Source organism: Lathamus discolor, chromosome 11, assembly GCF_037157495.1.
Source record: "Lathamus discolor isolate bLatDis1 chromosome 11, bLatDis1.hap1, whole genome shotgun sequence".
Classification (NCBI taxonomy): Eukaryota; Metazoa; Chordata; class Aves; order Psittaciformes; family Psittacidae; genus Lathamus; species Lathamus discolor.
The window spans coordinates 12,071,164-12,094,592 of NC_088894.1; the positions used below are offsets into that span (position 1 = coordinate 12,071,164).

General features: G+C 49.5%; 1 protein-coding gene and 1 non-coding gene across 5 annotated transcripts in view; one reads left to right on the forward strand and one right to left on the reverse strand.

Annotated features, from left to right (window-relative positions):
- Window positions 1-6,160: 6,160 nt before the first annotated feature.
- Window positions 6,161-23,429, reverse strand: part of RALY (RALY heterogeneous nuclear ribonucleoprotein) — a 109,880-nt gene continuing 92,611 nt past the window's right edge. For 3 of the 4 annotated variants that reach the window (XM_065691610.1, XM_065691611.1, XM_065691609.1), the window contains 7 exons: window positions 22,127-22,199; window positions 13,942-13,989; window positions 13,534-13,694; window positions 12,933-13,046; window positions 12,256-12,401; window positions 7,081-7,129; window positions 6,161-6,840 (listed from right to left, as the gene is read on the reverse strand). In XM_065691610.1, the coding sequence (XP_065547682.1) occupies window positions 7,085-7,129; window positions 12,256-12,401; window positions 12,933-13,046; window positions 13,534-13,694; window positions 13,942-13,989; window positions 22,127-22,199 (587 nt within the window). In that variant the 3' untranslated portion in view covers window positions 6,161-6,840; window positions 7,081-7,084. The remainder of the gene's footprint in view (window positions 6,841-7,080; window positions 7,130-12,255; window positions 12,402-12,932; window positions 13,047-13,533; window positions 13,695-13,941; window positions 13,990-22,126; window positions 22,200-23,429) is intronic. The other variant, XM_065691612.1, reaches the window with a different exon arrangement.
- TRNAK-CUU (transfer RNA lysine (anticodon CUU)) lies at window positions 10,140-10,212 on the forward strand. The gene has a single exon. It is a non-coding gene; the product is annotated as a tRNA-Lys (tRNA).

Below are 23,429 nucleotides of genomic sequence, written 5' to 3' on the forward strand. Positions count from 1 at the left end.
GGGGTCTATTACAGACCTCCTGATCAGGACGAAGGAGTTGATGAGGCTTTCTACAGGCAACTGGAAGTAGCCTCGCGACTACATGCCTTAGTCGTCGTGGGGGACTTTAATTACCCCGATATTTGCTGGAAGACTCACACAGCCAGTCATTCACAGTCTAGGAGGTTCCTCGAGTGCATTGATGATAATTTCTTAATGCAAATGGTGGACGTACCAACTAGGGGAGCAGCACTGCTAGATTTAGTACTCGCCAACAAGGAGGGTTTGGTCGAAGTGGTGACGGTCAATGGCAGCCTTGGCTGCAGTGACCATGAGATGGTGGAGTTTAGGATCCTGTGTGGGAGGAATAGAATACCTAGCAAAGCCACAGTTCTGGATTTCCGAAGGGCCAACTTTGGCCTCTTCAGTCAACTGCTAAGGGAAGTCTCATGGGAAAGGGTACTAGGCGGTAAAGGGGCTCAAGATAGTTGGTTAGCATTCAAGGACCGCTTCTTCCAAGCTCAGGATCAGAGCGTCCCAATGAGTAGGAAGTCAAGTAAGGGATCTAGGAGACCAGCATGGTTAAACAAGGAGCTGCTGGGCAAACTCAAGTGGAAAAGGAGAATCTATGGATTATGGAAGGAGGGGCTGGCCACTTGGGAGGAATATAGGACAGTTGTTAGAGGATGTAGGGAGGCAATTAGGACAGCTAAGGCCTCCTTGGAACTCAATCTTGCTAGTCGGGTTAAAGACAATAGAAAGGGCTTCTTCAAATACATAGCAAACAAAACTAACACAAGAGGCAATATAGGCCTGCTGCTGAACGTGGTGGGTGCCCTGGGGACAGAGGATATAAAGAAGGCAGAGGTGCTGAATGCCTTCTTTGCCTCTGTCTTTACTCCTGCAGACTCTCCCCGAGGGCCCCGGATTTCTATAGCCCCAGAAGGAGTCAGGACAAAGGAGGAGTTTGCTTTGGTAGATGAGGATTGGGTTAGGGATCAGCTGTGCAATCTGGACATCTGTAAATCGATGGGTCCGGATGGAATGCACCCACGGGTGCTGAGGGAGCTGGCGGAGGTCATTGCTAGGCCACTTTCCATCATCTTTGGTAAGTCGTGGGAAATGGGCGAGGTGCCTGAGGATTGGCGCATGGCAAAGGTCACACCGGTCTATAAGAAGGGCAAGAAGGAGGACCCGGGTAATTATAGACCGGTCAGCCTTACCTCCATCCCTGGAAAGGTGATGGAACAACTTATTCTTGACTCCATCACTAGGCATATCAAGGATGAGGGGGTCATTAAGAACAGCCAACATGGTTTTATGAGGGGGAAGTCATGTATGACCAACCTTATAGCCTTCTATGAGGAAGTGACTAGGTGGAGGGATGATGGTAGAGCGGTAGATGTCGTTTTTCTTGATTTCAGTAAGGCATTTGATACTGTCTCCCACAGCATCCTCATAGATAAGCTAAGGAAGTGTGGGCTTGACGATCAAGTAGTGAGGTGGATCGAGAACTGGTTGAAAGGAAGAAGGCAGAGAGTTGTGGTCAATGGCGCAGAATCTAGCTGGAGGTCTGTGACTAGTGGAGTCCCTCAGGGGTCGGTGCTGGGACCGGTGCTGTTTAATATTTTCATCAATGACCTGGATGAGGGAACTGAGTGCACCCTCAGCAAGTTTGCTGATGACACAAAACTGGGAGGAGTGGCTGACACACCAGAGGACTGTGCTGCCATTCAGCGAGACCTGGACAGGCTGGAGAGTTGGGCGGGGAGAAACTTGATGAAATTTAACAAGGGCAAGTGTAGAGTCTTGCATCTGGGGAAGAACAACCCCATGGACCAGTACAGGTTGGGGGTTGACCTGCTGGAAAGTAGCGAAGGGGAAAGGGACCTGGGGGTCCTGGTGGATAGGAGGATGACCATGAGCCAGCAATGTGCTCTTGCGGCCAAGAAGGCAAATGGCATCTTAGGGTGCATTAGAAAGGGAGTGGTTAGTAGGTCAAGAGAGGTTCTCCTCCCCCTCTACTCAGCCTTGGTGAGGCCGCATCTGGAATATTGCGTCCAGTTCTGGGCCCCTCTGCTCAAGAAGGACAGGGAATTGCTTGAAGGAGTCCAGCGCAGAGCCACAAAGATGACTCAGGGAGTGGAACATCTCCCTTATGAGGAGAGGCTGAGGGAGCTGGGTCTCTTTAACTTGGAGAAGAGGAGACTGAGGGGTGACCTCATCAATGTTTACAAATATGTGAAGGGTAGGTGTCAGGATGATGGAGCTAGGCTTTTTTCAGTGATATCCAGTGATAGGACAAGGGGCAATGGGTGTAAAGTGGAGCATAGGAAGTTCCACGTTAACATCAGGAAGAACTTCTTTACTGTAAGAGTGACAGAGCACTGGAAGAGGTTGCCCAGGGGGGTTGTGGAGTCTCCTACACTGGAGATATTCAAGGCCCGCCTGGACAAGTTCCTGTGTGATGTACTGTAGGTTACCCTGCTCTTGCGGGGGGGTTGGACTAGATGATCTTTTGAGGTCCCTTCCAACCCTTGGGATTCTGTGATTCTGTGAAAACAATCCACCTGCTAGGAAATAAATGTGGGCTAAACTTGAGGGTTTTCTTGCTAAAGTGTGTCTGTATTGGCACATACCCATCCACACATCACCGTGATGGGTACATGAGCAGTGCCGATGGTGTGGGGCTCAGTACAGGCAAGAACGACTGCTTGAGCCCCTCTGCCAGACACACACAGAGGATATGGTGTATAGGTTGAGTCCTTTTGGCATCAGACCATCCCCAATCCAAGGCCTGGGTGGGTTTTCCTGGCAAAGGATGGACAGAATCCACAGGAGCCCTTAGGGTTCGTGGTCATGTCTCCAAATGTTTCCATAACTTTCTTGAGAAGAGGAAAGATCTGGAATTAAATCTCTTGCAGATAATGGGAAGGACGGATATGAAAACTCTCACAGAGGCAGCAATTGGATTTCACAAGTTCCCCAAAGAACATATCCTATTACAGCTGCAGGAATTGAAGTATTTGCAAAGCACCGCATGGACTTTGATTGTGATGCTCATTAAAGGGATTTATTAAAGTCAATGGGGGCACAACAAAGTATCTCCTGACTCAAACTGAATGCAAGATTTAGAGGTGCTTTGGTCTTTCTATCTCCAGAAGCACATAAAAGGAGGATTTGCCCTGCAATAACCCTACTCTATTGCTCTAGAAATTGCCAAGGCCAGCATATGAAAAAACAGAGCACCAAAAGTTCTTGCCCATCTGCTGTTCCCATCCAGAGCGGCACATTAATGCCCAAAGTGTTTTGGCAACCTCAGATGTTTCTTATTTTCTTTCCAGAGGTGCTGGCAAGGCAGCAGAGACACAGAGACCTTTGGTTTTGTTTACAACAAAGACCATGCTGCCGTTGCCACCAAACGCAGATGGGATGGCAACAAGCACAGCAGCAAATGTGAGATGTCAAGCAAGGTCCAGGACTCTTGGTAATGAGATCTTGCCTTTGTGGGTGGTGGGGAAAGCCTTTAACAAAGCATTTCTTGTTTCCAGGTCACAAGATGGAAACTGCCTGTTACGTTCACTTGAGTTGCTCGGTTTATGCTGGTTGTTTTTCTTCAGAATGTGCAGATGAATAAACTGCTGTCTTGCAGGAAATGTTGGGGATAATGGACTAGCCCAACCTTCATCTGCCCACGTTCCAGCAGGACAGGGATAATTTACATGGAGTGGCTCTATGGGGACAATGGATTGTAGAAAGAGGTCGATTGATTGCATGTCAGGTGGTACCCTTTTATATTCATTCAAGAGCACGTAAGATCTAGCAGATCTTTTTGTGTCATAGATGTTTAAAATGCTTTTGAGGAGCACCACAAATCTTCCTGTTCATCAGGACAAGCCCAATAACGAGGGTTCTGCTCTTCACTCTGGTCCGCTCCCCTGTGACAGCAGAGTGTGGTGTAGGCTGGGGTTGAGGATGAGGATGGACGGGCTGTGGCTGAGGTGCTGTGTTGTGCTCTGAGTGTGCAGCACCCCATGCTCACACTTGGGAAGATGGGCTGGGGGAGTCAGGGAACGGGAGCAGACTGTGATCCTGATGGCAAACGTGCCAGGGTTTGGATGTTTACTACAGTGAACACGTGCAGCTGGCAACGCTGTGTGAGCTTTGCTCTGCTGAGGAAGGGACTGGGGAAACAGCCAGAACACACTGTGTCTAAGGAGCATTTATTAGCATCGTTGCCTTGTGCAAACTGGAATAGCAACCTGATTTTTTCCAGTCTCTTATGAGCTGAGCCCGTGCAAAGTCAAGAGATTAAAGGCCTGGATCTGTACCCTGCTCTCCTGCATCAAATGACTTCCCAGGCCTTCAGAGGAAGAGTCCTAGAGCCCCTGTGAATGCAGACGTCTGGCTCAGCCCAGTGGGATATAATTTGTGTAAGGGGAAGTAAATCCTGTGGGCAGAGTGGAAGCTTAGGAAGGGAAAAGACTTCTCTGAAATAGAGGAAAAAAGCATGTGTATGTGTATGTGTGTGCATATGTGTGTAGGCATGTGAGTAAGTATGTATGTGTGTGTATATGTGTGTATGTATGTACGTGTGTGTGTATGTGTGTGTGTATGTGTGTAGGCGTGTGTATGTGTGTACGTGTGTATGCATATGTGGATGTGTGTATGTATGTAAGTGTATGTGTGTGTACGTGTGTATATATGTATGTACGTGTGTACGTGTGTGTATGTGTGTGTACGTGTGTATATATGTATGTACGTGTGTACGTGTGTGTATGTGTGTGTACGTGTGTATATATGTATGTACGTGTGTACGTGTGTGTATGTGTGTGTACGTGTGTGTATATGTGTATGGGTGTATGTATGTGTGTAGGTGCGTGTCTGTGTGTATGTGTGTGTGTACATGTGTATGTATGTGTGTATATGTGGATGTGTGTATGTATGTGTGTATGCCTGTGTACGTGTGTATGTATATGTGTATGTGTGTATGTATATGTGTACGCATGTATGTGTGTACGCATGACACAGAGAGAAGCAAATTAGATTTCTTTCTTTTATTATACAGGATTGTATGTACAAGGTCACCTTTCTCCCAAACATCAGCATCACAGTCAGTTCATAGCAAAAACTGCAGCTCATCTCTCAAAGCCTAGAAAACAGCTCTACAACGGCTCAGTACAACACAGTGGGTAAATTGTACAGGAACCGGAAAAAGGTAGGAGAAAGCACGGCTATCCCTTAAATCCCTCATGAATTCTTGGAAACTAAGAAATGCAAATAAACATTGTGCTTCAAGAGCCATGCTTGCTCCACAATGGCCCTCAGGGGAGGGAAGCTTTGCCCCCAGGACCTGTTTTCCCCTTCACCCTTAGAAGAGGGATGCTGTAGATGAGGTTTGGCTCTGAGCACAGGAGCACTCTATGAGACCTGGGGGGGGCACATGTTTTGTGGGAGAGTTTGACCACGGAGGAGGTGTGGACACTGATCTGGATTCAAAGCACTGACCTGTATGTATGTGTTATGGAGGGGAAAAGGAGACATGGGCAGTACACATCTGAGTGACTGAGTAAAGTGCTGTGTGAGTTTCAGTCCCATCTACCCTGGAACTCAGAAAAACTGGATAAGGAGGAACGAACAAGAAGAGAAAGGTTGAGAGACCTGGTGTAAGGGGGTTCCCATGACAAGCTGCATGCTGGCTGCTGCAGCCCTCTACTTGCAGGACATGGCATGGATCAAAACCAGCTTGAATCTGGGTAGGCAGGGGAGGTGCTTGCACGCGCACATGCATCATGCTCGGGGTATTCACCGTTACCAGCCACGTTACGGTCAGGCCAGTTGTCACGCTGTGCAGATCATCAGACCAGTGGTGGAGACTGGTGATGGAAACTGGATGCCTTTGCAGTCAGGAGCAGGAGCTGTCGCATGCTCACCCAGTGTGCCAGGTCAGTGTGAAGAAACAGAGAGGTTGGGGCACCCTGGGGAAGGGGCTGATGTCTCTGACACTGGAAAAGTGCTTGGATAACACCCCTTGCAGCTGGTCCCAGAATGGGGTCTCATCCACATAGCACTTGAACCCCCTCACTCTGCAGCAACTTGCCAGCCTTTACATTGTGGTTTCCCAGTGGAGAATGAGGAGACAAACCATTCTCTGGATCACTGAAGCTGATTTATGCTCCTGCTTGGCATCACTTGTTTCCTGCAGGCAGCTTCCTTTCCCTTTCCCCTCTCTTCAAACAGATACACAGACATAGCACATACACCAGCACAGACTCCTGGAAGTGACCCTGTACTCACAGCAGCTTATGGGGTAAAAGAGACACGACTGGATGTGACAGCTCTGGGAGGACAGCTCACCCCACACCCTCTTCCTCAGCATGATCTTTAGAGTGAGAACTCAAATTGTCCAAACTGAGACAGTACTTCTCCCCCAGTTAGCAAAGGCTCTTGCTCTCACCTAGCATGGGAAAAAAATGTCTTTATTGGATTAGGCTTAGTTCTCCCTCCTTGCCTACAAAAAGCTGACTCATTAACATAGCATCTCTGACTCATTTGGTGACACAACTGCTCTCCCATTATCTGGTCAGTGATGGTTCTGGATTGTGCAGGGTTTGGACCCTGCCTCTGCTATTTGCAGAGCTCTGAATCCATTGCACAGGGTAGTGGGGATTCACTGGTATGATGGGTTTCCTTTGTCTTTGCTTTACAGATGGATGGAAGATGTCAGGCCATGTTTCTCCTTTTGAATGCCAGGTAGAGATGACAGCAGCACTTCAATTCAGCTTGTCTTGCTCAATGTGCCAGGACAGGGTTTAGCTTCGTGCTTTCCTCACACTGTTGCTCACTGCTGTTCTGAATGGGCTGCAAGGAGAGAAGGGCAGGATGAAGGTACATCATTTTCCTTGCACCTCAAAGTTTTGTGATTTAGGAAAGGGAGTGGGGGGCTGATCTGTGACCCAGCTGAGCAGCCAGGCTCAGTGCTAGGAAAACACCGAGGATCAGTAAGAAAGAGCATCTTCTGAAGCAGCAACCACCCCAACATGCATGGAACGAAAGCTTTTGCTCAGAATCAGCCTCTAAAAAGCAGTGTATGAGCTGTACCTGGTTACTGTAGTCTGGCATCCTCCACATCTGTGTAATGGCTGTTCTCCTGGAGGGAAAAGGGAGCCAGAAACAGTAAATCATCACATGTTCCTCCTGCCCTGTCTAGGACACTGTGATCCCACTGCACATGTGGTGACCAGCTGGTACCATGGTGTTGGAGAGCAGTGAGCCGCTGCTCAGAGCAGCGGGGGAGCTACAAAACACACCTGATGTGGACACTGGGTGCTGTGGCTGCGGCTTCTGGCACACACAGCCTCACGCAAACCCAGAAACTTCCTCTGGCTCCTTACTCTGGAAGGTCTCTTCCAGACAGCCCTGGGATGTGTGATTCCCTCTTGGAGTCTGCAGTCTGGCTTTTCCTGAGCCTCAAAGGGACTGGGATGAAACTAAGCCCAGCTTCCCTTGTGTAAAGCCAGGCTTCTGATCTGGGCTACACCAGAGCCTGCACCTCCAGTGGGCATGTCCCAGAAGTCCTGAGCCTGTATCATACACTGCTGTGGTTAGACTGGATGCCTAATGAGGACAGGTTAAGTCCATGCTCAGCACTTCCATAAAGGCTACTGCGTGTGCTTGCACAGCTCACACCTTGTTGTAGCACTGTGAGAAGCTAATTTGGGACCTAGGACACACCAGGGAACGGGCATTCCCACATCACTGGAACTGACCAGTGATGCTAAGTGGTAGCCAGTTTGCAATGGCAAATCATGTACAATGCAATAACTGCTGCTGAACACAGAAGCTGGTCCCAGTCTGCAGCAGAGATCATCGTCCAGAATGATAACATTAATAATCCTTATCACTTCAAAGGCCACAATAACCGTGCTGATGTGCTGAACCACTCCCCACGCAACAGTGGTTTTGAAAGCACAGCATGTGGAAGTACCCCCTCCTGGAGCCATCCTGCAATGCAGCATCATTAAAAGAATTAGGTGCTCAGCAGTAGGATTTCATCTCCTGAACAAGCCAAATTTTGTGGTGAATATTTTAGAGATGGAAATGGATCTGGATGCCTGCAGGGGATGACAGGTAATCTGAAAGAGAAGGCAAGGGAGCCCAGCCTCAACCCTGGCAGCAGCAGCCTGGTTTACAGGGCACTGAGGGAGATAAATAGATTTTTATAGACAGGGAGACCAAGAGGGTCTTTTCTGAGACCCTGCAGGCAAAAAGCCTCAGAACTGCAACGCATGAAGGAGGAAAAGCTAGGTACCAGGCTTAAAGGAGCTGTGGATGGAGCCTCCCAAGAGAAGGAAGTCTGGAGGCTTATGACTGCTGGCAACAGAATAAAGGCTCCTTCTCTGTAATGACAGAGCAGGCAGCACCTTGGGAACAGGCTCTTCTGGAAAGCCAGGTGAGGTGCCATGTGCTCTGGGAAAAGGAATAGCCCACATCACAGGGATTTGCCTTGGAAAAGTGGGTGAGGATGAGGGGCCAGACATCACGGCAGGTATCTGCTACAGACCATCGGATACGAAGTCTCCTCGGGAAGGCTGGAGGAAGCCTCCCGATCACAGGCCCCTGGCCCCCTGAGGGACACCAACCACCCTGGCAAGCTGTGGGAGGCAGCAGGGCTGGGTGCAGCAACCCAGATTTCTGGAAAGTGTCAGGAATAACTTCTAGACACAGCCGACTGACCAGCTCCACAGGGGAGATGCTCTTCTGGACTGCTGCTCATGGCCAAGGAGGAACTGGTCGAAGGTGTGAAGATGGAGCGACCATGAGCCTGTGAAGTTGAGTACTGTGAAAGAAGGGACCAAGGTAAAGAACAGAATCAAACCCCTGAACTTAAGAGAGTGGATTTTGGGTAGTTCAGGGATCTGCATAACAAAAGCCCATGGGACACTGCTCTGGAGGCAAAGGAGACCAGGTCTAAAGTGCTTCCCCTCAACTAGCTGGGGCTAGCAGCACTGTGAAACAGCACCCTGCTTAGCCATAGCATTTTCATATGAGCTGAGGTGAACTCCCCTACAAACAGGGATGCTCAGGACTGCTGGTCCCCAGGAGACATCCTCCAGTTGCCTACAGGGTATAGGTGGGACCTTAGACCCAAGTCCAATTGGATATTCCCCAGCTGTCACCATGGGGAAGAGGTTCAAGGCAGGGAAGTCTCTGTGCTGCATACAGCCCAAGTGTTGGCAGCTCTGGTTCCTGCCTTGCACAAACTATGTCCCTCTCGCTTGTGCTGGAGCTGGGTCCAGGCAGAAGAAAATTAATGCTATTGTGTGAGAGCCCAGCACCAAGCCCCCAGAAATGGTTTGGCTGGAGACTGGGCTGATAAATGGCCAGAACTACATGAAGACAGTACAGCATAGGACTAGGAATCAACCCCTTCACACTGTAAGTATCTGCAGCCATGAGGGCCTGTTGAGCTCCCCCTCCTCAGCACTGAGCAGGGATCTCCACTTTGGCAGTGTCCTGGGTTCAGCAGTAGCAGTCATTTTTCTCCTTCTTAGTAGCCAGTGCAGCGCTGTGTTTTTGACTTTCAGCCTGGGAACAGAGCTGATAACACCGATGGTTTTAGTTGTTGTTAAGTAATGTTTACTCTGACCAAGGACTTTGTGAGCCTCATGCTCTGCCAGGGAGGAGGTGAAGCTGGGAGGAAGCAGAGACAGGACACCTGACCCAAGCTAGCCATACCACAGCACGTCATGCCCAGGGAGGTAACTGGGAGTTACTCAGAAGGGCACGGGCTCTCTTCAGGGGGGGTCAAACTCATTCGGTGGGTGGTATTGTATTCTCTTCCCTTGTTATTTTCTCTTATCATTATTATCATTGGTGGCAGCAGCAGTGGTTCGTGTTATACCGTAGTTACCGGGCTGTTCTTATCTCAACCCGTGGGAGTTACATTCTCTCGATTCTCCTCCGGGAGCAGGGTGGGGGGAAGGAAAGAAAGGGGGAGAAAAGTGGGGGGGGAGTGAGTGAACGAGCTGTGTGGCTCGGTTTGAACCATGACAGTTCTTTTCGGACCCCCCCCCACCCCTGCCTTGCCGGGATGTCGGAGTTCCGCGCTGACTCTGCGGGGGGACGTGGGTTGTGTGGCTGTGTGCCCCCCTTCTAATGCCCGGCTAGCTCAGTCAGTAGAGCATGGGACTCTTAATCCCAGGGTCATTGGTTCAAGCCCCACGCTGGGTGCCAAAAAGAACTGTCATGGTTAAGCTACTAAGAAGGAGAAAAACTGACTGCTACTGCTGAACCCAGGACAGGCAGGGACACCTCTCAAGTTTATCCCTCATGTCTGATAGATCCCTTACCTGACACCTGGCATTGATGGGTTGGTAAGTGACATTTTTTGCATGCATGCAACATTTAAGACACATATAATAAGTTTACACAATAATCTTTGTATTCCATACTGCAAGTGGGGTAAATAGAGTATTGACTGCCAGTCCAACTGTACTTATTAAGTATTTTACATACCTAAATTTACTGATTATATCTCAATAAACTGACTACTAGGTCAGATCTGTCTGACCTCTGTCTCTTCTCCTATGATGCAAGGGTCGATAACGTTTTTATGGAGCGGTGTGAGCACCATGTCCGTGAACAGCAGGTGATGAAGGCTACGCTGCTGTGTGTAAGCCAAAGAGACATGGGATAAAAGAGTCACTCCCCTGGAACTGGGAAGACTTTAGATCTGCTCAGTGTTGTAAGGCCAGGAGCAGAATATAAAAGACGGCTTTTGTTAACCACCTCACAGTGTTTAAGAAAACATCCCTGCAGACGAACTGCACACGTTAAGCATGCTGAGCACATATGAGCCTGTCTGATGTCGGCAGGAAAATGTTTCTGATCTCAGCACCACTTTAGGAGCAGAGAGTTGCAGAAAATAGTTGAAAGGGAGCTGAAATAGTTATCTTGTTCATCTACTCTTAATGAAGACCATTCTTCTTAAATCATTGCCAGCAGATGTCTGTCCACTCTGTTTCCTTATCCCACTAATTGCAGGATAATCCACATTTTTTTGTTGACAGGCTGTGTGTTATCATTATTAGTCTCTGCAAGTTTCTCCCGATTGCCATCATTCGTTCCCCTTGATGTAATTCAAACCTGGCCTTCCTTTTCCTAAGTGACACAGAGATGGAGGCCAGATTTTGCCTTTCTTCTTTAAAGCATCTGTTATGTCGTCTCCCCTTAATTAGCTCTTCTCAAATTTAGGGGTCATGGACTTCAGCTGTGAGGCACCAGAAACCAGAAGAGCTGAAACACCGCGTTTAGATCCCATCATGACTAAGGTGAGGCAGAGCAGAAGACTACAAAAAAGCTGGGAAGTGTTTTGAGTTAGAGGAGCTTTTAGGCCACAGGAGGAAGGCTGTATATGTCAATGTGGGCTGTCACCTCAGCGATGCTGAGCTTCATCCTTACTTCTGCTGCCACCAGTGAGGAAGCAGAAGGAAGGGAAGAAGCATGCACAGAGCTGTTGCAGGGGACACTCATCACAGGCTCAGAGACTGCCCGGGCATCCCCAGACCTCAGCAGGAGAGCTGTGCCAACCCAGGGCTGCAGTCCTGCAGAAGAGGCAGGAGGCAGGGCTGCCCTTCCACCCCAGCACCCTGCTGCTCTTTGCCTGGGTCTGGAGCTGATTCTGTTCTCAGAGGAGTCTTAACGGGTTCACTGGGAATGTCCTTATTCAGGGTGGGACTAATGCCAACAGGACTGATGTGTGCATGACGCCAGGTCAGCCATGCTTGAGTACAGCCCACCCTGTGATGTACAGCTCCAGGCACAGCAGCTGTGGCTTGCTCGGACCTTACAACTCAGCTTATGCCATTTCGTGTCCGTCCAGTCAACAGGGCATTGCAAATGCATGTTGTTAGGAAAGTGTGGTTAGTGTAACACAGCCTGTCTGCCGTATGTTCCAATCCATCTGAGAATTACTTGGGAGCAGAACAACTTGTTTTAACCACCAATTAATAATTGTGAAATCAAGGATAAACGTGGTCTGAATTTCAAGAGCCAACCACGTTTCTTCAGCATCCCCACATGCATCTGCTAGGTCATCGCTTTTGCAAGCAGCAGAACGGTTTGAAAGAACAAGCTGTCAACAATCACGGGACTTAAACACAACAATTTCTCTTGAATGAAAAACTATTTTTCTGGGGATTTAGTAAGCTCCAGTGAAACTGTGTCCATTACTTAACTCCTCTATCTGGGGAGGAGTCTGTTATCCCAACTCACCAGTTCATCTTCACACTCATCCCGTGCTAGACCTTCTTCCTCGCCCTCGTCCCCATTCAGCGGCTCCTCTGTGTTGGCCTCTGCCTCTGATGCTGTGTCTTCCTGTGAGACTTCGCTTTTGCTGCTCTCCACCTTCTTCCGTACCTCTGTGAGAGCAAGAGCCAAGCCACCCGGCTCAGGGCTGGGGAAGCCTGATGACACTAACCCAGCGGGAACCCAGGTTCAGTTGGGAGGGGAGTAATGCATCTACTTTATTTCTGTTTTTTCTGTGTTGGGAAGTCTTGCTGATTTTGGAAGGTGCCCAAAAGTAACCCCGGAGAGGGCAGAGCAAGTCATTGTTCTGCATCCCTCCGATGGGGGTGTGGGAAGCGGACAGAACAGAATAGAACAGAACAGAACAGAATAGAATAGAATAAAAAAGCAAACTGAAAAGATACAAACTATATGACAAAAGAAAGAAAAATATCTTACCATTTTAAAACCCAATTCCGTAATTTGGGAAATTCTAGCCTGTACTTTTGGCCTATGATTGTACCCTGGAACCTGGGGTTCCATACTTCACCGTCAGAGCCTTGAGGATGCTCTAAGCCACAATGGTGGCCAGCTCTGCAGGGTGCTTCCTTGCACTCTGCGTATTTTATAACTGGCCCCGAGGCACCCGCATGCACCCAACTGACCTGTGGACACCTTCTGCTCTTCAGCGATCTGCTCCAGTCGGCCCAGGAGAGCATCAATGTTGGATTTGATCTGCGTCAGCTCAGTTTTGATTGTTTGCAGCTCGCTGCACTTCACTTGGAGAAAGAAAGGGAAAAAAGGCATTTAGAACTCTGCAGAGCACCCAAAGTGCCTGCCTCACCCCTCTGTCAGCCCCAGGACAGCCCACTGAGCAGGTTAAAATCTCAACTAGAAACCCTATGCTAGAAATATACTCTTTGCATCCCTGGACTCAATGTCTGGTGATGCTTGCATGCATTTGAGCTTGTCTATGCTGGAAGGAGCCATGGTGAGGGGTGTTCAGGGCGCACAGCTAACAGGGGCATGGAGCAGCAACATGCTCTCGTCCATCACCTTGCTGCCCTGCTCCCTGTTACGGCACTGGCAGGGATAGTTGGTCCTTTGCACCCCAAAAAGCCTGTGTGTTCAAGTCCTCACTTGGGCTGCTGTTTCTAGACGTTTTGGGGGTTTCCAAGGTTTTCCTTGGGAGCATCTGGCCCTGTGTGTGGATGCCTGAGGATGGGAGGTCCGTGTGCACACCAGTCTCCACACGCACATACTCACGCTTCAGCTTGGCCGAGCTGTTGGCGATGGCAGCCGACCTGGCGAAGAGCTTGACGGGGAGCGTGGCCTTCACGCGCCGCACGAGCGGGATGGTGACCCGCGGCCGCTTCACAGGGACCACCCTGGGCACCGGGGAGACTCGGCCCCGGTACTCGAAGAGCCTGGAGTGGGATGGAAGCATGGTGGTGGGGGGAGGCTGAAGAACCCTGCAGCACCCCCAGCAGAGCCCTGTGCCTGTGATTGGGTGGCACAACCGGAGCCCAAGCAGTGCTGGTGGTGAGCCGGGGCACAGCCTGGCCACAGGACCTCACTGCCCTGGGCTGGGCTGGACCACCCTCCACCCCACCTCGCTGCAGGGAAGATGCTGCCCCGTAGGAAACCCCTTTGGCTGATGCCTCCCCTGCTCACCTGTCGTAGAAGTCATCCCTGTAATAGTCATAGTCGAAGTCGTAACCACTGCAGAGACAGAGGCAGGATAGCACAGGTTAATTACTGCTGGCACAGGTTAATTACTGTTGGCAATTTACCATTATTATTCCCCTCATTGCCTGCTGAGCCTCCCAGGTCCTTTATTTATTCTCCCTCCGTAGAGGAGTCCCAGTCCTTCCAGCTGGCTGGAGGTGGGCTCAGCCCAGGAGAAAGATATGGATCTTGAGCAATCTGCTCTAATGGAAGGTGTCCCTGCCTGTGGCAGGGGTTGGAACCGGATGAGCTTTAAGGCCTCTTCCAACACAAACCACTCTGTCATTTGGGGCAGCTGAACACACTGGACAGGGTGATATTGGCAGCAAAGTGTTAACCCGGTTATCTCAAGGCAGAGTAACATGTGTGGAGTGGATTAAAACCTACAAACTAGGTGGGGAGAAATGCCCACAAGCTCCAAGCCTGGGAAGCAGGGACCAGCCCTTCATCCCCGGCCAGCCACACAGGGGTGTTGAAAGTACAGCTAAGGGGTTGTGTCTGTACAGTGGCATCTGAAATGTTCTCATGGCATTGCTGACATCCCTCCATCCTGCATTTAGTACAGCAGGACCGTGTCAGGCAGACACCGTTCTGCTGCCACCCTCATATGGTTCGTTTTACATACAATATAGAATTGTTGAGGGGAATGTCAAGAAGAAGAGGGTATTTATTAATTTAACATCTCTGCTAGTGAAGATGTTTAAACCCAGCAAGACATTGCCAACATCCTCTTTTCTTGAGCTTTAACTGCATTTTAACCCGAAGTTGGAGCAATGCCTTGGAGACACAGCAACAGCTTTCTCTCTTGTGCCAGATGGCTCTTCATGAGGCAACACAAACCAGGTGGTTAGAGTGGGTAATCCCAGCTCTTCAGAGACAAGACCTGCTCTGGTGCTGCCTGATGCCCTGTCACACTCTCAGCAGTGCAAAGAAGAGCAGCACTGCTGAATGTACCAGCCACCCCCAGCTGAACACAGCATCTGGTTCCCTTGTGTGCTGCTGTCTGAATTAATGCTGGTGAAACAAGACATTATTCTGATGCTCCCTCCTCTCTGAACAAAAAGAATTGTTACTGCAGTCCTTGAAAGCAAAGAGTCTGTCCAGCATCATGAAACCCCTTGAAGTGGCGTATTAAAAATGAAAGAAGAAAATCTAATAGGAAGAAAGATTGATGGGGAGAAGGAAGGACTCTGAGCCAGAACAAACTGGGGCATGGGGAGAGGGAAGGATGATGTCCTGGGTTCAGCAGTAGCAGTCATTCTTCTTCTTAGTGGCTGGTGCAGCGCTGTGTTTTTGACTTTCAGCCTGGGAACAGTGCTGATAACACCGATGGTTTTAGTTATTGCTCAAATGTTTTAGTCTGACCAAGGACTTTGTGAGCCTCATGCTCTGCCAGGGAGGAGGGGAAGCCGGGAGGAAGCAGGGACAGGACACCTGACCCAAACTGACCAAAGAGGTATCCATAGCACAGCACGGCATGCCCAGGATATAACAGAGAGCTACCCAGAGAGGTTCGCACAGTATCGGCGGGTGGTGAACAATTGTATTCTCTTCCCTTGCTATTTCCCTTATCATTATCATCACTGGCGGCAGCAGCAGTGCTCTGTGCTGTACCTTAGTTACTGGGCTGTTCTTATCTCAGCCCCTGGGAGTTGCATTCTTTTGATTCTCCTGTTCCTTCAGGAGCGGGGTGGGGGGGTGGGGAGTGAGCGTGAGAGCTGCGTGGTTCTGATTTACAGCCTGGGCTGAAACCACGACAGATGAGTACTCAAGTATGTAGCTGGGAGTCAATCTGGTGTCCTGCATCTTAGGCAAGAAGTGACAGGGAGAACGTGAGGCTGCTCAGGATGGCTGGTGGGAACCATGGTTTGGACCAGAAATTCCAGGCTTGACCCAGGGCGCCTGTGCTGGCTCTGCTGGCACTGGGCTTCCCACCTGATGTTCCAGTACTGCTGGTTTCTTAAATGTACTTTTTCCATGGTCCTTGGGCGCTCCTTGGGCTCCCCAGCAACCCATGGCAGCATGTGGAGGGTCAGCCTACACCTTGTGGGTACCTGAAGCACACTTTGGATGGTTGGAGACGCCAACCAGTCATCCTCTGGGGCTGGAGGCAGTTGGTGCAAGGGGTTAAGGGCAACAAATCAGCACTTGCACCTACTGCCTCCTGTGGGGTTTGCTGCCACCACCATGCACTGCCATGGTGACTTTAAGAGTGGCGGTGGTAGGATGTGACTATGGAGGTGTTATCACCATAAGCCTTCAGATTTCAGTTCCATGATGAATAAGAGCCATTTTGCTGACAGCTGCAGCACAGATCGGAGTTTCAACATCATTTCAGCCCTGGAATCCTCCCCTTCTGATCTGACTCACAGGCAACGTTTCTGCTGAGCTCACAGGAGAGAAATTAATATCCTGGCAGCCTTCTGTCCCAATCACTGCACGATCTGCAGTTTTTCTAAATCGAAAGGGAAAGAGAATTCCAGCTCTTGCTGGAATATCACCAGCCTGTTTGTGTGGCACAGGAGATGGGCAGTATGGAACAAACAAAGGTATTTTCACGGAGATCTTCATAACTGCTAACTTGATTTTTGTTCTAACCTGGGATGAAACCTGGAAATACAGAAATTCTCCAAGAACACAGACCTCGTCAACCTGCCAATCTATTTTCATCACCGCAAATAGAACACAACCAAAATAGGAAGTAATTTGAATGGGATTAGGGTGTTTCTGCACTGTCAGACTTCCCCCCTTCATTTGGTTTTTTGCCCTTAGATGAAACTTAAATGCAATCGCTGCTATTTTGTAATACCTGACAGGCTCTGGGGAGCTGCTTCTGGGTACCTCCAGCAGTGCCCTGGAGCCAATGTTATCTGTAGCCACATTCAAGAGGAAACAGTGGCACCAGTCTGCAGCTCCCAGACAGACTCCAAGTGGGATGAAATGATGTCTTTATCCATGGCAAAAATTCCCTCCACGGGCTGTGGCTCTTGCTGGGAAATTTGCTGTGGCTTGGAGACCATGAGGCAGCTTTAGACTGCTCATAAACAGCACGAAGCTTGGTGGCATTTGGCAGAATCCTGACATGCCCGGACTCCTTTTTCTCATCCTATTCACACTTCTGGTCTGAGCTGCTTTTCTCCTGAGCCAGCTCCCTGGTGAGAGCCCCATTGGCAGAGCTGTGGGCACTGCGGGCTTAGCAGACAGCTGGCTCCCTGGGGAGAGAGGGATGGAGAGGAGCTGCAGCTCCAACCCCATCGCATGGGCATTGCCCTGCTGATGTCAGCCCTGTCCCAGGTGAAGCCTTGCAGTTAGAAACAAGGAATGAAGGCCTGAATGGGGTGGGCACCCTCCATCTCCAGCACTGACCCTGCCCTGAGGCATTTGAGCACCTCTGCCTCACTCCTGGGCTTGACTCCAGCACCAACAGGATGAAGCCTGGCATCAGGTACTGTAGATCCAACCTGGTGTGGGCTAGGGAAGGACGGAGAAGCCTAAAACCCCAGGTGGAGTCCTAAGCCTTTTTCAAGACTAGTCAAAACAGAAGTTTGGGATATGAAGTCATTGCTAAACACTGCAAATGTTATTTCACTGTTTGCAGAGGGATGTGTGAGCAAAGCTGGGCAGCCTTCTGTTTTCCTGATGGAAGTTGCTACTGGCCCAGTTTTGCAGGTTCGCAGGGGAGTTGGGTTACAACATCCCTGATCTGCAGGGCAGTGGGTCCAAGAGCATCTACTAATATTTGTGGGTGAAAAGCAAAAGGGTGCACGTGGGACTCCTGCCTTAGCCCCCTATCCTCAGAAGACACTTCCATCCATTTCAAAAGGAATTAGGGGCATAATTAGCCTGGAGAGACTTCCCAAAACCAGTGGGATTCATCTCATTTGGCTTCAGACACTGGGAATGTAAAGAGATAAATACATGCCATGGGAGAAAGAGGCAGTTTCAGGTCATGGTACATCACACCTAAAGGCAAACATCTAAAACACTGTCAGGTGAAGAACTGTTTTTATCCAGCAACCATAAGGGGAGTGCAGACAACCAGACCATGTAAAAGCCTTGACAGCAGAGGGCTGAACTCGCGTGAGATGAATCCACTCTTACATTCAGTGTGATGTGGGACTGCCAATCCTCTCATCTCAGCCTCTGGAAGTACTGCTAACCATGCTAACCATGAGACAGCCCTCAAGGAAGGCAGCAGGTTGAAACAAGGGATTTTTGGAAGCCTATGACTGTAGGACCCTGCCCTAACATGCCAGTCAGGCCAAGGCTTGATGATACTAGGGAGGCAGTGGAAGGATGCTTTTACTAGGATCCTTGGAAGTCAGGCATTGAGCAAAGTCAGGTCTTCCAATATGCATGCAGGAAAACACCGAGTGAAAGTGAATGCCCTAGTGCGGGTGATCTATCTGGACATCGTGTGCCTGATAATTTCACTGTACATAGGATAAACCTTCCTGAGACTGATGGATCATGTGTCGGTGACCTGGCAGGTCTTCCTTGAGGTACAGGAATCATTTTTGCTGGTTTTCAATCAGTGGGTGACACTGCACCCTTTAAAAATCAAGCAGGGACAATTAGAGTGAGAGGCAGCAGAAGGCTGTAAGGCTGCACCAAGTAACATGATGCTTCCACCTCCTGATGCATTTCTTCTGCTTTGTTTTCCTTTAGTAGTTATAGAACATTTATTTATGACTCACAAAGGTTCAAAATCCAAATATGCATAACTGAAGGGCTATTGTTCACATGCGCTGCCTTTACATGACCTTTGTGGTGCCATTTCTGAGCATTTACCTGAACAGCAAACTTACATTTGAGCTTTCAACTACTGCCCGACAGCCCTGCACTGATAATCACAAGTAACACGTTGTGCTCAGCTCAACATCCTTCTACTAATGGTTGCACAACCTTCATTATTGCAGCAGTAGAAATAATACTTGTTGCAAAGCTACTTAGAAACTGTGGCATTGATCAAACAGTGATCAATTTTCTGTTCTTGTGTATCTGATGTAAGATTCCTTCCTGCAAATAGCCAAGATTGCAGGAAACTGGGAGAGAGATGTGGGAAGGGAGTCCGGCATTTCCAAGATGCCAGGGCTGCAGTGAGGCTCCTGTAGGCTGGGACAGCATGCACATCCTTACTGCCACTGCTGGGTCTGCTGGGTTTGGATACCATTGCCCATCTCCTCCTCAGCCCTGTGGTTGTTTCTCAGCCCTGTGTGGATTTGGCACTGGGGCTTGCCGGGGTGTCACTGCTCCCACCACCGCTGCTGAGACATGGATCTCTTTGGGGATAGGCTGACACCAGCTTTCTGGAGGGATCATAATGGGAATAACAAGGGATGTGAATGCCACCTGAGCTGGAAGGAGGAGATCATCCACTTGCATCTGTAGGCTGTGAAAGTAATTCAGCAGTGGTTTGTGTCTGTCACCATTCCAGAGACAGTTCCTCAGGCCACTGAGCTGCCAGACACTCGGTTGCTCTCACAGTTCTTGCTTAGGTTGTCTTCATTGTCCTTTTGGCTACAGAGCAACATTAGTACCAGCATTATGGGGAAGGGCAGAGATTTGTACTTTCAAAGGTCACCTGCAGTGCTGGCAGCCCCCACTGCCCTGGGGCCACCTTCCCTTCCCAGCTCACAGCACAGGAAAATCATTGGCAATGACCCCAATGCAGCACAAAATGCCCCAGGAAATCCTGTCCAGACATTTGCTATGCAGGCAAAAAAAAAATGTCGCCTGAAGGTAAGAGGTTTTGAGACAGGGTATGTGAGTACCTGGGGGGCATGGTCGAAACACAAGTTCATTTTCCAGCCATCCTCACTAACTCATCTGCAGTATCTCCAGGTATATCTGTGCTCAGCAGCGGTGGCTGTGGCACCAGGCAGGAGCACCCAGGGGACTTCCCATGTGCAAAGGGATGCTCTGGCAAATGCCAGAGCCAGAGGGAGGGTGGCCCTGGAGATCCAGAGGGAGGAAGGGACAGCAGTGATGACAGCAAGGTTTGCTATTAACTAAAGGTGTCTCGTGTGGACAGACCTAAGAAAATATATGATGGCATGAGGTAGATGGGAGGCTACATCCCTAAGGACTTCTATTAAACACCTAGATACACCCCTGGGCTGGTGGATCAAATAAGACTGTCAAGATTGTTGCTTCCTCTGTGTCCAAAATGAGTTTTCCCTTCCCCTTGACTCTCTCATAAAGACTTGGAGTGAGGCAAAGTAAAACCCAACCTCTGAAAAAAAGAATCTTGTGTGCTTTAACACAGCATCTCTGTAAATTATAGTGCTGTGATTCTTAAGTCTAACATTTAGGAAAATTTATGATGATTAGGGATGCTATCACCGTGGCTCACTGCAAACCTGGATTCCCTGCTGCCCGGAAGATATTGTAAGTTCTGTTGGTCCAGATGGCAAAGTTTCAATCTGACAGCCAATCTGGGATGAAATACTACTTAAGCTCAGAATAGCGTAGTCCTCTGGCCTGTATTTTAGCATATTTGTCTTTGTGGGAGGCAGCAAATGAGAGATGTTTGCATTTCTTCATCTACATGGCAGCCTGGAAGCCTGAAATATTGGTCATTGCAGCAGAAATGGATTAGCAATCAAGGCATGGACGAATAGTGAACGAAATGCTCTTTGCTGCAAGATGTATGGAATGAATTGATCTGCGTTATGGCTAACAGCACCACGTAAGCTGTATATGTGCAGCTAAATAGAAAGATTTGTGTCATCTCTCTTTCCATAGATCAGCACAGATAATGCAGAGTCAAGCAGCCTCCTCTGTGAATCCAGAGGGCCAAGTTCTGGTGGGGGTCCAAGCTGGCCCAGGGTGGGAGGAAAACTTTGCCTGGTGAAAGCTGCAAAGGAAGAGCTCAGGTGAGAGCTCTGTGGAAGGTCTCACAGATGCGGGTGGTGGTGGGAGGTGGCTGTAGCTCTGGTGGGCATCCATGCCAGAAGGGCACTGGCACCACTGAGGTTTTCCAGTCTGTGGCCAGGCTGAGTCTGAATCGCAAGGTTTTTTTCATTTCTCTTTATCCCTCTCACATTCTTTTTCTTTTAGTAGAAAACCCTCTGGTTCTCCCACAATTTCCTTTCTTATTACATCCACCAACAACACTGAGACTAATTTTAGTCTTTTCTTCGCAATGGCACAGCTTCTAAATCCTGACTCAGTGCCCCAGCCTCCGTACCATGAGACTGGCTTAAAAATAATGAGAATTTGTAAATAAAACACATTTGAGGATCCTATTGTTTGGTTTTGGTTCCTGAACCTGCAGGGCGCTCTCCAAATACCTTTGCAAGTTTTCCCTTCTGCAACCACAGGAGCAAGAACTTCACAACTCCCTCCCACATTCCCATGACTCCAGACTCTGGGCTTAAAGGAAAATCTTCACTTCTTATGAAAAATCTTGGTATCAAATCTCTAGAGCTGGCAACAATGGCACTGAAAGCTCACTCTGACATCTGTACCATGCCACATATCCCACAGACCTAGTCCACATCCTGCTTGTCCCTCCCATTCCCTTGGTCCCTTGGTCACTGCTCCAATGCACAGCCTCCCTTGGGGCTTCCACTGGCCACCTCCTCAGTCCAGTTCCATTTGAAGCTTCCCACTTTCTTTCTTTCTTTCTTCTCTTCCTTTTCCTGTCGGTTTTCCCATGCCCCTTTCTCCAGCATCTTTCCCTAAATTATCCCTGCTCCCTGTTCTCCCCTAACATGCAGCATGTGCCACTGTGCCCCACTCCTACTCCCAGCTGGTGAAGCTGGGGCTGGAGGGGAGCACTCCTCATTACACCTCTTTCATGACCTCTGATGTGGTTAAAGAAGGTACTATCTGCCTTCCTCCAATGACCTCCAGGTCCAACACAGTTCACAGGCTGGACCATGCCCAGGCAGAGTCCCACAACACCGTAAGTGCTGGCCAACCTTGGCTCTGCTGCTGATGCTTCTTGCTCGCTCCCCCCCTACAGCCTAGCACTGAGAGGCATTGCAAAGGCCCAGAAGCGCAGGGAGGGGCAAGATCTGAACGTGCAGCAGTGGCCTGGGGGGGAAATGAAAATCAGCCCCAGCCAGAAGGCAAACACCAGCCCCGAGACCTCACCACAGGAGGTGGCGCGATGGAGACCTACCTGTACAGCGTGGAGGCTGCTCTCTTCAGCCCTTTAGGTCTGTTGGGTTTGGGTTCCCCAGCCATGTTGATATCTGCAATGAATGGACACACAGTTGTGACGTGGCATGCCCATGCTCACCGGCAGCTATACCTGAGCATGGAGCAAGGGATACTCTGCACAGCCCTGTAGGAACGAACCCCTCCACACTTCCAGTCATATTTTCACCTGCTTTTAGGATGTTTGGGGCCTGGATGGAGCCCCACAAAAAAGCAAATACATCTTGCACTTGGCAAACCTCTTTCTCCTACTTTAGAAAGCCATTTATATTTTAAGTCAAAGCCCTGCACATGATCTAACCCAAGCACACAAATTCAGGACAGGTTTTCAGGAGAACTCGGTGCTCGGACAATATATGAACTTCCCCAACCAAGAAGAAAAGAAGAGTAATTGTGGTGGGTGACTCCCTTCTGAGGGGAACAGAAGGGCCCATTTGTCGACCGGATCCACCACACAGGGAGGTCTGCTGCCTGCCTGGGGCTCGGATTAGAGATGTTAAAAAGAAGCTCTCTGAACTGGTGCAGCCGTCTGACTACTACCCACTGCTGGTTTTTCAGGTTGGCAGTGACGAAATTATTACGAGGAACGTAAGGGCAATGAAGAGAGACTACAGGGCCCTGGGACGGCTGGTTAAAGGGTCTGGAGCGCAAGTGGTGTTTGCCTCCATACCTGTTGCAAGCGAGGGTGAAGGGATATATAAGAAGACTCTGCAGGTTAATGTATGGCTACGTGACTGGTGCCAAAGGCAGGGGTTTGGGTTTTTCAGTCACGGGCTGCTGTATGGGACACCTGGTTTGCTGGTGACAGGCGGGATACACCAGTCCCAGAGAAAAAAAAGGGTTTTGGGGCAGGAGTTAGCAGGGCTTATTGACAGGGCTTTAAACTAGTTATGAAGGGGGGAGGGGATTTAACTGGGCCTGTTGGGGACAAGCCCAAGAGGAACATGCTAGGGATTGAAGGATGGCGGGCTAAGGAGGACTATCAATCTCTTGTTTCACTTGTGGGAAAGGATAGCTCTTTAGACCCTGTCCCGCAGGGGAAAAAGGGTACTAGGACTGGCTCCCTGAAATGCCTGTACACCAATGCACGCAGCATGGGGAATAAACAGGAGGAGTTAGAAGTCTGTGTGCGGGCTAAAGGTTATGATCTAGTGGCGATTACAGAGACATGGTGGGACAGTTCACATGACTGGAATGTGGTCATGGATGGCTATGTCCTTTTTAGGAAAGATAGGTCAGCAAAGCGAGGTGGTGGAGTGGCTCTT